Source organism: Rhea americana, unplaced genomic scaffold, assembly GCF_003343005.1.
Source record: "Rhea americana isolate MKP2758 unplaced genomic scaffold, rheAme1 scaffold_77, whole genome shotgun sequence".
NCBI classification, from domain to species: Eukaryota; Metazoa; Chordata; class Aves; order Rheiformes; family Rheidae; genus Rhea; species Rhea americana.
In genome coordinates this window covers 436182-449113 of record NW_028186945.1, presented here as the reverse complement: position 1 = coordinate 449113, position 12932 = coordinate 436182, and the positions used below count along the sequence as shown (strand labels likewise).

The 12932-nt window shown below is 41.9% G+C and overlaps 1 protein-coding gene across 2 annotated transcripts; it reads left to right on the top strand.

The window, feature by feature from the left end:
* The first annotated feature begins 61 nt into the window (after positions 1-61).
* On the top strand, positions 62-5145 carry RPL15 (ribosomal protein L15). 2 transcript variants are annotated; one of them, XM_085322377.1, is made up of 4 exons: positions 62-168; positions 1057-1241; positions 2255-2391; positions 4786-5145. In XM_085322377.1, exons 2-4 carry the CDS (start codon positions 1070-1072, stop codon positions 5089-5091), a joined length of 615 nt encoding a protein of 204 aa, XP_085178503.1. In that variant the 5' UTR covers positions 62-168; positions 1057-1069; the 3' UTR covers positions 5092-5145. The 2 variants fall into 2 exon arrangements, with proteins under 2 accessions (XP_085178503.1, XP_085178504.1); XM_085322378.1 differs by having other exon boundaries at positions 113-168; positions 1060-1241.
* Positions 5146-12932: the final 7787 nt, after the last annotated feature.

Below are 12932 nucleotides of genomic sequence, written 5' to 3'. Positions count from 1 at the left end.
GGGCGGGGCCGCCCGGCCGGGGCAGAGGCGGCGCGGAGCCTCCCGCCTGCCCGCCGCGCTGGGGACTACGTTACCCAGAGGGCAGCGGTGCGAGCACCGGAAGCGCGGTGCTGCCGCGAGGGGTTGTGGGAGGCGGGCCTCTTCCTTTCCGGCGACGGCCGCCATCAGGTGAGGGCCCTGGCGGGGCGCGGAGGTTGYCCCGATCCGGCCGCATCCGCCGCCGCCGCCCGCCATCCGCTCGCCCCGGGCGCCTCCCGCGGCGCCGGGCGGGCCGGAGGTGGCGGAGGGCCCGTGCGAAGGGACTGCGGGGTGCGAGGGGCAGCCGCGGGGGCGGCCTGGGCCCGGGCCGCACGCCGTGCCTTGGCTCCCGGTTTTCATGTCGTTGGTGCTGTTCTGCACCGCGGTGCAGCCACGTAGGAACGCAGAAAGCTTAGCGTGGGGGTAGCGGAAGGTGGGCTGTGGAGGGACTGGCTCGGAAGAGCGGGTGTGAGCAGCTCACTTYAGGACAGCTCCCCGCGGGTAAGCTAAGCTGCGATTTGGGTGGCCGTTTGACCCAGTTCGCTTGTGTTTGCCAGCTGGTGGAATCCAGATGGTACAGGTGTGTCTTAAGTGAACTGCAGTGTTTTAGTTGAGGAGTCAAAAGGCTTTAAGATATACTTAAACCACACAAAGTAAAAAAAACCCCAAAACCCCAAACTCACCATTCTCACAGTCACAATATGGYTATTTATAGAGAGGATTTTGCAACTTACATCAAGTGTTAGCTCTTATTTTTGGTAGTATCTGAAATACCTGAGGCCGTGACTCCTTGGTTGAGTTCAGCCTGTGGGAGCACATGAAAACGAATGAAACTGTCAAGGACTGTAACTGCTGTATATCCTACTTGGTGTAGGCTGTAAAGTGTGATCCAGATTACCAGATATAACAGTGATAAAAGGAGGCTTGAGAGTGTATTATTCTTCAGTAGTGTTACATCTGTGGTTTTGTGCCTTTGTTGGAAGCTGTCCAAATCTGGAAACAGATCTGGTGCATGTTTTCATCAGTCTCTTAATTCAGCAGGTAGACGAGAATGGGTGCCTACAAGTACATCCAGGAGCTATGGAGGAAAAAGCAGTCAGATGTGATGCGTTTCCTCCTTCGTGTCCGCTGTTGGCAGTATCGCCAGCTGTCTGCCTTGCACCGAGCTCCCCGGCCAACCAGACCAGACAAAGCTCGCAGGCTGGGATACAAGGCTAAGCAAGGTAATAAGACAGAGAGGTGAAGTCCATGTGCTTAATGATGTGTGTGTTTTTGTCAGCTTCATTCCATATGTGATACTCAAAATAACAAGATCTGGATCTTAAATGTGGTGTYCTCCAAAGTTCTGAAGTGTCCTGGATGAAATGAACTTAATGTGTTAAATTGGTAGCAGTGCCTGTAGCCCCAAACTTCATTTCATGAAGAACTTTGAAGTCACACTCTCTCTGGCTGTTTTGACAGATGGAGAACAAAGGGACTTTGGATATAGTTCTTTTTGTGCTGTGTTATTACTGCAGAGTTGACCAGTGCTTTTAGTATACAGTGCAATGATACGCTAGGTTGGGGGAGAGTTCTTCCTTAGGCCAGCTTTATCATGAGTTATTAAAGCTGTATGTGCTSTAATAAGCAAGATGATTTAGTTTGGATTGTCATTAGAGGACACTTCTTGGTTAATGAAGTAGACTGGGAAAAAATGGACGTACCTCTGTAACTTGAGCAAATCTTTGAAGCGATACGTTTGTTTACCATTAAAATACAGAACTAAGCTTCTGTTCCTRTCTGTGAAGTTTGCCTGGCTTTCTTGTTTTCCAGTGGTTATTTCAGATTTTAGCAGGGTTTATGGATGGCTTGTGCTTTGGTGCCTTATCAGTATAACTGTCAGAATAATGAGGTTTTAGATTTGGGATGGGGTTTTTTTGTTGCTTGCTTTTTGTGTKAATATGTTACAACATACTTGTCATTAGAATATTTGGAACTGCCTAGTGTAAAGGTGCCATATAATCTGTTTGGAAATGAAAAGTAATGATAACAGTATAATATATCACTTGTATTATTCCATTATATTCCAAAGAACAAAAACTTATTGTGCCAGGCACCTCCAATTGTAGATTTTGGTGAAGACTGATGTAATGATCTACTTCTTGCAGCATTTAGTGTAAAGCTTTTAGATGGGAAGTGCAATATGGGCATCAAAATGGCCTTTACTGTAATTCACACTTGCTACTTTGTCTTCTAGGTTACGTTATTTACCGCGTCCGTGTTCGCCGTGGTGGTCGTAAACGCCCAGTCCCAAAAGGTGCAACCTATGGTAAACCTGTGCATCACGGTGTTAACCAGCTGAAGTTTGCCCGGAGTCTTCAGTCTGTAGCAGAGGTGACTATTTTGTTTATGGCTTAGAAACCTGGGGGAAGGAAGGTCTTATTTATGAAAGTAGAAGATATTCAGACAAAAAGTCATTGGTTCATGTGCTGTGTAAAAGATCTTGAATAGTAACAGCAGGAAAGCACCAGAATGTCTTAAAAGGTTGTGCTAAGACYAGTGAAAAAATTATTCTGCTTTTACAGATGAGGGGAATAAAGGTACTTATTACATGGCTTACTGAAGTTTCTAGTGTATATTTATCTAAAGTATGGCACAATAGTTGTAGTGAAAAATAGATACATAACTAGTGTAAAACTGCAAAATAAGAGGTTGAGCATGAGAAGTCAAAATTCAAATATGTTAAGGTGGCTGACTTCAGTCATGACTTCTTTCTGTAGTTCAAACTAATCATTTCTGGTGTTGAATTTTCTTAGTAACATGGATGTTTTAATGTATGTGTAGTAACAAATTTTCAGTCTTAGTTTTCTGGAGACGTAGCGCACTGCCATTAAAGTCTAACTCAGCTTTCCAGGAAGGAAGGTCATACCTATAAAATGAACTCGGCATAGTGCATACAATGAGGTGCAAATCCCAGAATACAGAAGATAGAGACAGCATAGAAAAAAGAAATTAACAGGCTGCAAGATCCTTAATAAATAAACAGGGTTTCTTATCTCATGTTTGTATTACTAGCTTTAGACAATAGTCCTTTCACAGAGTTCAGATGAGTTATTGCCCTAAATCCTGTAGCACCTGTTTTATGGTAGTAGTGCTGTCAATATACTTAGCTGGTTTGTAGGCTCTGAAAATAAAGGCCAGTACCAGAAGATCCCTGGCACCTTATAAAAGCTGCGGTACCTCAGGAGCACCAGGATTTGTGGAATAACGTATTTTTATGTATAATGTTTTTATCTACTAAAATACTGAGAATGAAAACTTTCATTAGATGAGATCTTAGTTAAATTTCKTAATGTCACAGTAGTAGTTGGATTGAGAAGATGTAGTTCTTACCTATGCAAAAAATTAATCCCTTCCATGGATTTAAGTTAATATTGTACTGGTCTGCAGCCTCAAAAAAGAGACATTGTAAAATGATGGAGACTGCTCATTACTCTTACACCTTTAAATAGAAGGGTGTTTTTCTGTTCCCCAAAATTTGAAAATCTCTCCTTTTTAAACAAGCTTCAGACTTTGCTCACTTTGCTTCTGCATGCCAATGATGTCTTCAGCGCATGTTGTGGCATACAGCTTCAGCGAAGTTGAATGCGGTGCTTAAAAAAAATATGTTTCTTTTAAAGTTAAAAATGCAATTCTATTTTTTCAGTGCTCGCGACATGCTCTCAATATGTAGTATTTCCTGGTGGCTAATACATAGTAACTTGTGGCTATAGATCTGCATGTGGAAGAGGTTATTGACCCTCAGTTTCGGTCTGAAATTTTCTGAATCTCAGAGTTGCTGTTTACTGGAAGATTTTTATTTTTCAGATAAAAATATTATAGAAATACAAAACTTGGAGAGTAGCTGTCATCGGCACGCAAAAGCTGGTTGAAAACAGCTGGTATTTTGATATTTAATAAATGTGTGGCTTCCACATACTAGAGTAATACAAGGACTTGAACTAAAATTTATCACATATGCAGGAAGTAGTCTTTGTTTAGTGGAAGACTATGGTAAACAGGTGGGGTCAAAGTGGGATAGAGTGTGGGTGGGATCTGTTGGTTCTTACCATGATGATAAAATTCTGGAGTTGGACACACTTGCAGTACTTAACTCTAAAAGTAAAATAAGGAGTATTTTTGACAGGAGAGGCAACCTTCATTAAATAATTGATCGTTTCTACTTCTATTTTGTTTTCTAAAACAATCTCACTTCTTTCCAGCCGCAGCTAAGACTAGGAATAGCAAGCATTAATAGCAGTGGAACGAACAGTGAAACGTGTTCCCTTTCTCCTATCAAAGCTAGCTATCAAAGCTGGCTTAAGCTCTACGGAAATGTCTGCCTTCTTTCTAGCCTTGGAGGTTCARATTGTTTGGATGTTCATAACTTTTCACAAAAGATTGTTTTGTAGCCCCAGTGCAGCTTGTGCTCTTCAGCCACATCTTCATCTTTAAGTTCTTAGCTCTGTGTATTTACTTATTAGTGCTTCTGTCTATGAAGTATGTTTGGCTTTTGTTTACCAAGCCCTTTCCTCCTTACGTTCTTTAAAAATCCATTTCGCTTAGGAATGCTTGCAGCCTTTTGCCTTTTTTTTAATACAGCTGTTCTTCTTTGGAATGGTCTTGTCTCAGGGCAAATTTAGATTTCTAGTGCCACCTATATTTTAGGCTTGAGTTTTTGTATCTTTCTGCATGACGATTGCCCCTGCTTCCATGATTTTGTATGTGTTCGCTTTTATATTTTCATAGGAACGTGCTGGCCGTCACTGTGGGGCTCTGAGAGTCTTGAACTCCTACTGGGTGGGTGAAGACTCCACTTACAAGTTTTTTGAAGTGATCCTGATTGATCCCTTCCATAAGGCCATCAGGCGCAACCCTGATACCCAATGGATCACCAAGCCAGTTCACAAACACAGAGAGATGCGTGGGCTGACATCAGCTGGGCGGAAGAGTCGTGGTCTTGGCAAGGGCCACAAATTCCACCATACCATTGGTGGCTCACGTCGTGCTGCCTGGAGAAGACGCAATACCCTGCAGCTGCACCGTTACCGTTAATTTTTGTAAATCTAACAATCTAATAAAGCYTGTGTGGGCTGTTGAATTCAACAAGTGCTTCTACTGCTTCTTTGTTTACTTGGAGAAGCGTACAATATTCAGGAGTTCATTTATGTCCATATATTGAAAGGTTCTTAAAAATGTAATTTGCTGGTTTGTGAAGACTGCAGACCCAAGCAYGGTTCTGTGATGATTTTTCACTCTTACTAAAGCTGAAAAGTATTTATGCAGTGTGATTTGAAAATTCAGTGGCTAGTCCTCATTCTTCTTCTGTTGGTATGAGGATTCTTGCTCACTTCCACATGTGGGTGTTTCTGTCCTGTGCTTAAACTGAGGGCCACCTTTGATATTGTGCAATGAGATGTAAATTGAAAGTGCTAGTTTATTTTTATAGCTGATTAAATATTAATGAATTTTATTTTCAAGTTATTTTTTTTGTATGTTCTTCAGTGTGAAACCAGCTCTTGAGCCATGTATCTGCAAATGCAGGCTAAATCAACTAAGATGATTAAAGTTCATAGTTCATGTTCATTAAAATGCGTAGTATTTTAAGTAGGGACTCTTAACAAAACCATACAATGTTTTAGGTTGTGTAATGGGATATTTACTATAGAGTATTTCATTTAGGCAGGATTTCAGGCTGTTTGCTTTATACTTGTAACATAGTATCTTAGATGTGCCTGGAGGACCAGAGAAYTTCCTCTGTTACAGGCACTTGAGCCACCTTCTGGTTTATGCTTCATGGTTAGATGGTGGAAATAATCACATTTGGATGACTGACAATTATAAAGTATTTTAGGCTGCATTTTGCAAAATACCCTGTGATCTTTCACCACAGAGTCAACTTGAACAAAACACAGAGCAGAATAACTGCAATTTCTGGTAAAGTAAGCTGCACAGCTCTCGCATGCTCCTTTGGTTTCCTAATACCATGCAAAGGTAGCTATAGGAGAAGTATGAACAGAAGGCCTAAAAAGTAGCTGTGTTTTCTCAGTGCTTCAACTGGGGATATAGGAAAAAGTGCTGAGTGAAATATCCAAGGTTTGCCATCCCAGACAAAAAATAAGAACTTACTTTATCTGACTGAAGTTCTTATAGGAGGACTTCCTGCCAGCATGTTCTTCAAGCCAGCAAGAACACATCAAGATGGCTCTTGTCCTTCCATGCATGTCCTTCTGTGCCATGTTTTGTTTGAGTCGGGGGGGAAAAAAAAGCAATGGATTCTTATGTAGCTCTGTTCAGAAGTGCTATCTGCTCCTTTGAATATGGATTTTTTTTTCCATGAGGGAGAGGGGCTGATGCTATGAAGAAGAGGATTCTTGAAAGCAGCCCATGCTATGCAGGGACAGGAAATGAAAGTTCTTAGGAGCAGACTCAGTGAACAAGATCTCTSCTAAGCATGGAGGGAGAAAGGACGGAGAGGGGGCTGCGGCTTCCCTTCTGAGGTTTTAAGGGCTTAAGTGGTGTGTAGACATGTCCATTTCTTAAGGTAACAACTCAGAGGCTGATGTTAAGTAACCTGTACTAGGGCTTATTAAGCTATTTAGAGTGCTTGTTAGTGGTAAGGGAAYGATGGTACTGGGTGACTGGACTGTCAGTACTGAGGCTGTGTRAACTACTAGAGTTGAAAACTCCTTGGGGAGGGCAGAGAAACTTCTTCAGTGAAGAAATGCCTTCAATGAAACTTGCTTGAGATTTCCTCTCGTGTTCCCGTAGCTTTTCTAGCTTTAAAATAAGGGGGGAAATACTGTCCCCTTCAAGGAGTTCTTTGAAATCTGTTGATTGAAAATATGAAAGTACTTACCAGGCTAGTTAAGTAATTTGAAACAGATGGTATTATCTTCAGTGGGAGCTCTAGGTATGGCTCATCTTAAGTCTCCAGGAAATTGGATTGCCTTAAAAGCAGCATCTTCTCACACGGGAAGTGTCTTACACTGTTAAACTCCATGTTTTCAGGCAGAAAGGAAGGGGAATTGCAGCAGATACTTGTGCTTAGAAGAAAGGCAGATTCTCTCTCCTCCCTCACTCTTTTAATAAAACCTATATTTTAAAAAGGGAAAAGCTTTAAGGAAAAGCCTCAGTTTGGTGTTGTGTGCTTGGGATGCCAGGCCTAGAGGTACACAAATCTGTGTTCTGTGAATTTTGTTGAAAATCAGTCATCTGAGACCTATTAGTAATGCTAGTGGGAGAGGCTGTGATTCAAGTTCAAACACCAGGGATCTCCCTGAAACACAGATGTTAAACCCTAGCTTAAGGGGAAGGGAACAGGAGGCAGCAGAAATTCCACTTGTGGAATTTTTTATAGACCAAGGAAYCTGAAATTCAGTTTCCAAGGCATCTACTTTGCTTGTTCTGCTCACAAGACTACTTACTTCTCAGCCTGAACAGACATATTTTAAAAATAATTAAGCTGTCTGGTCCTTTCTAGGAGAGACAAAATGAGTACCCCAGTTCACTCCAGAGAAACATAACTGTATAGTAACAGCTTATTTTGGGCTGTCAGCTGCTGTCAAAAATAGTTGACTGTAAGCTTTTATTACATTTTGGATTTACATATGTGTGTGTGTAAATTACTTAGATTAAGTAATCATCTATCATTTGGTAGAAGATGAGGGCCTGACAAGCAACTCAGGCACTGTTCAAAACTAATTCTGAACTCCAAAAGGGTAGGATGTGTAAAAACAGATAGCGTGAATTAGCAAGTGTTCTTTGAATAAGCAAGTAGTAAGCTCCCTTCCACATTGCTAATAGATGTGCTCATTACTTGGCAAGACTGAGTAAGTTGAAAAGCACAGGCCATACTAATCAACAGTGTGTGTGATTGTTTCCTTCTGTTGTCTCCTAAGCATTGGGAGTCTTTCTATAATACAGCTGGATGAGAGAGACCTACTGACTGGCAGTGGCATRGTGCGAGGACCTGGCTGACCTGGCTGCCACAAGGGAAGCTTGCGTTAGGTGCAGGTGCTGATGGAGGGGCCAATTGGCTCCTTGCAGTGGAAGGTCACAGAATGTCATTTGTGATATTCTGTGGGTCTTAAAGTGAAGCAGTTAGCAATGGAAGAGAGTAATATCTAGATTTACCCTTTATCCTTGTGATGCAGCAGTTGTTCAATAGCCTTGACCCAATAAGAAAAGTGATTACATATAAGCAGTCCCATCTATCTAGCTAATGAATCAAAAAGCTAGACGCTAAGAATAGTCTGATATTCTAGTGTTTTATCTGCTTATTCTCCAAAATGGATAAAACACCATCTTTCTGTCCTTGCACAACTCTTTTCATGTGCTTTAAATAAGCACCAGCTTTTGAAGCCAATCCTTTTCAAGTAATTGCCTGTAATAGCTCTGTAAAAGGATGGAGAGTCTCTGTGGTGTTCATATCTTCCTGTGTCAAGGTTCTGAATCAGCCTTAACTTAATAACTACACGCAGGGTGTTTAGATTGCAAAGTCTAGCTCTCTAAAGTTAGGAAGTGATTGAGCTCTGTTTCTTGTGCAACATTTAATTTTGTGGCTGTCGTGCTCTTGCCTGAAGAGGCCTCTGGAAAGCCGGGTTTGGAACCCAGTTCTTCTGGGCCCCTTGTCACTGCCAAAAATTTGAGAGCACATTCTTTTCCTCATTATCAAATGATATTTAGTCATATAATTAAAGGCTTTTATGTAATAAAGATGATGTTTGTTCCCACTAAATACTGTAAACTCTCCACCATTCAGGGAAATGGAGAGTTGGGGTACCGTGGAGAACAGGTGGCTCATGTGTGAGCAAATGAGTGATTAAATTAAGCCTGGCCATGATAAGATCAATGCTGCCTTGGAGTTCTCGCTCAGGTCAAAGCTAACGCCCTTCAGAGCTTGGTSAGGTCTTCCCACATTGCCTTCTTGGTACTAAAGATTAGAAAAATACTTACCGGTTAATATGCTGGCCCCTACCTGGCTCCTCAAGGAGCCGGTTATGCAGTCTGTGCATGCCTCTGAAAGGGCTGTAGGGGTATGACTCCAGACCCAAGCAGATTGTTCATATTCAAGTTGAGAAGTTCCCTTGGAAACAGAAGAAATGAGAAGCACACTGAGGAGAAAAACAGAAAAAAAAGGGGGGGGGRAGGGGGAAGGACCTGTGGCATTGCATAGCCCAGTTAGCATGATGCTGTCCCTGGATTATAAACCTGGCCAGACTTAAACTGTTTTAGCATTGAACTAGCTCGGTGTGTCTGCATCTGTGGAGGCATTAATCTGCAACCCAGATAAACCTAGAGGGTGGCTGCGCTTCATCTAACCTGAAGCAGAAATATTTTGGTAGTGACTCTAAGAACAGTATGCTGTACAATGCGCTACTTCAAATGCCGTGTTTGCTCAAGTCTTACCATTTCCAGGCCTTGTTAAGAGGCTGCATGTCCATAGTCAAGACAGCAGACAGAAATTAAGACCTTATTACACTCTGCATTGTGTTGCGGAATGAAAATGGGTCCCCATCCCCAAAGAGCTCATACGCTAAGTGTAGGAAGTGGCTTATTAGTGTGGTGTTCACTCATTCATTTATTCACACAAATATTTTTTCCCAGCATTGTTTTTCTGTGACTAACAGGCAATTATTTGCACCCTTTCCTCGTATGGGAATCACAGTCATTCAACTCATCCACTGTTAGCATCCGCCTGCCTTTCTCACACGTTTCATTACTAGCCGGATGAATTTAGGTAGAGAGTATAATCTGTACAAATCCACTGTATAGATGATGTCTTACAAGTTACTGTGCTGTTTGTAGCTACAAACAGTTCTGTCAATGCACAGAAAAAAGCAAAGTCACAATAAAGTTTTTAAGTAAAATAGAAAAATCCATATTTCAAGGACATATTTCCTTATTTCATTTTCAAGGACAGAAGTAAAGTAGATAATACTTCTCAATTTAGAAGGAAAGGTGGAAATAGAAGGACCTTTCTTGATTGATTATTTACAAAAGTAAAATATGTAAGTCAGTTGATCTGACTGATTTTGCAGAAGCTAGTTTCCAATCTTAATGTAGGTAATTTTATTTCTGGTAGGTGCTGAGTTGTCTGTTCTTAGTAGAAACAGACTAAAAACCCATGTGAATTAATAGCAAGCTACCCATTTTTTCACGTTCAGTTCTGTGATTTGTGCAGGAAAGCTGATAGCTGCTCTTTTGAATGATAAGAAATTTTAGATTACACTTGCTGCCTGGATCTAGAGTGCTATTTCACCCAAACAGCATATTTCAAGCAATAGTTACAGTCTATCTGTGGGAAATAAAAAAATGAATTAATTACTGTGAAGGTTTACACTGGAAACCCAATTCTTAGCTTTCTGATTTATATTGCTGAGGAAGAAAAAGAGAGAAAAGAGAACAACCTACTGTGAACAACTGATGCAGTGTTTTGAGTCCTGCAGCTAAATGAAAAACTCTGTATAGCTATTATGTTAATTGGCTGGTTAAATAAAAATCATAAAACTATTGAATACAGAATATCTGCTTTCTCCAGTGATAGTTCCTTCTGGTCAGGCCTGAGAACTTCAAAATACCTATCTAATGAACAATCTTGCCATCTAGTATATGCCATTCTGGCAACACTCATAAATTTTGACTTATTTTAAGAAAAATATTTTAAAAATAAGTGATTGTAATGAACACTGAAACTGGATGTTTTTGCAGACTCCTTTAACTGTCCTAAAATGATAGTAATTGCATTGCAGTTTGAGTACTGAATTGTGTGGTCCTTTCACAACAACTCTGCAATACCAGGAAGGGCTGAAGCAATCCCACTGTATGCAGAGAAGCAGGACAGCATGAAGGAGGCGCGGAGAAGCGATTGCCTTCCATCTTTCCGCCCTTTCGTCCCCGCCGTGGCTGGGGCGCCTGGCCTGGTGTGACTCCGCGTTAGCTCTCTTTCAGCACGTGTCAGCCAACCTGAATTGCTTAATCTTGTTTCTGCTGGTTTCATTACAGCCCTGGGTAGTAGTTGCTGCTGACTCAGTTCTTTTTTTATTTTTTTTCAATATGAGTATGGTTGTCGAAGTTGTAATTGTTCGGGTTTGTAAAGAATGAGTTTCTCACCTTTGTGTGCCTACACGGTRGTTGGCACAGTGGACTCCAACTGCACACCAGGCACCAAGGGAAGGAGAAGAAGGTAGGGAGCAGGAGGTCTAAGTTGGCCGGCTTTAAGGCAGGAGATTTCTTAAATCAAAGGTAGATAGACCTAGTGCAGTGTGTCCCCCTGAGATCTATGGCCCTGGAGCAGATTAAGAGTTGGCTTTACGTTGAAAGAAAAAAAGTGTGGGCTGCTGAAGGCCCTGCTTGGGTGACCATAGTGGGTCCCCACAAGAGCTGGGTTCATCTGGAGGTCTAACCAACACAGGATCCCTTTTTGACAGGGGCCAATAATGGATGTTTGGAGAAGGAGCTTGGTGACTACAGAGTAATTACAGCTCCCATTTTAGCATCTCCGAGTGCCTAAACAGCAGCGTAAGGATTTCTTCACGCTGCAGCAGGCGTTTGGGCTGTCACGTTCAGTGACTGCACGTGGACCCGCACGCAAATACCCACCTGGCCAGTGGGAAGCCACAGCCGCCGGGAACTCCCATAGAGCTTCTGGCTCGGCACGAGCACACGCTGGGCCCGGGTGCAGGGTGGAGCACGAAGGCAGATGAAGGGAAAATGACTCCCCTGACTCACAGGTGCCTCCTGTAATTTGAAATTGGAAGTGGAAATACAACCTGTTTTGATGGTCTGCTCCTGGAAGCTCACTGAGCCAGACACTTTGCAGATGACTCAGAGGAAGGCTGTCGTGCACTCAGGACTGCTGTATCAATGATTTGGCAGGATTATATAATGAGCCGTTGTCCTTCGCCACTGATAAAACCAGCCACTCTGCGCCTTCTGTACAAGATTTACACTTACAATTGACCATTTTTGAGGAACTGCAATAAAACGAAGTAGCAAGTGTCTGGAAGCATTTCAGGATGCAGCTGAGCTCCTGCCAAGCACAGACCTATTACTTGTTTCTGGACATTGTACTACAGTTGTTCAGGAAGAGAAAACAAAATTTCATTGCTGGCCTCATGATGCCCACATATTCCTTTGCGGTAGTCCTGCTTAAATTGTGTTTAAAATGGTGTATGACTCTCTATTTGGTAAAAGCACCAACATTGCTTGTTCAGAAAGTACCTGTTTCTTTGCACATAAAGTGGCTAAGGTTCAGAAAGTGAAGTTCTTGCTTTCTTAGAGCCTGAGCATAGCTGGCTTCTTCCAGGTGCTTGAATTTTGCCAGGCCTTTTTTTAATGACCCTCCTGAAAATGTTTGTACTGGAGTGTTGGTAAAAATTGTCAGTGTTTTAATTGGAGGTTAACGAGATCCTTTCTGTCCTCAGAAAAGCCTTTGCCTTGTTCCAGGTCAGAAGAAACAGAAGAAACAGAAGTGTTCTTCTTCATTAACATCCAATGTGTTATTCGATATTCCCTTTTGGAGAAGATAATTGATTGTGGCAGTGAACTCCAAAAGTATTTTGAATCCTTGGAGTTATGTTTTAGACCCTAGCTGGGAATTATATGCATTTGCTAGTGTTCATGTAATGATAGATGAAGCGAAAGTGATGATTTTATTAAAACTCTAAGTGCCTCACCAGGAGGTTTTGTTGGGACGCCCATGATCACTTGAACAAGTGAGAGAATTTGCTTCTTTCATCCTTATTCAAAATGCCTCAGAGAATAGTTTATTTAGACCAGAAAGGTCTTCTCTGGCTTACTGTAGCAAGCCAATTTTGGCGTATGTGAAGCTGGTGGATAAATCTGATGAAATGCATGTCATACTTTATTCACTAGGCTGAAAATATCCAGCT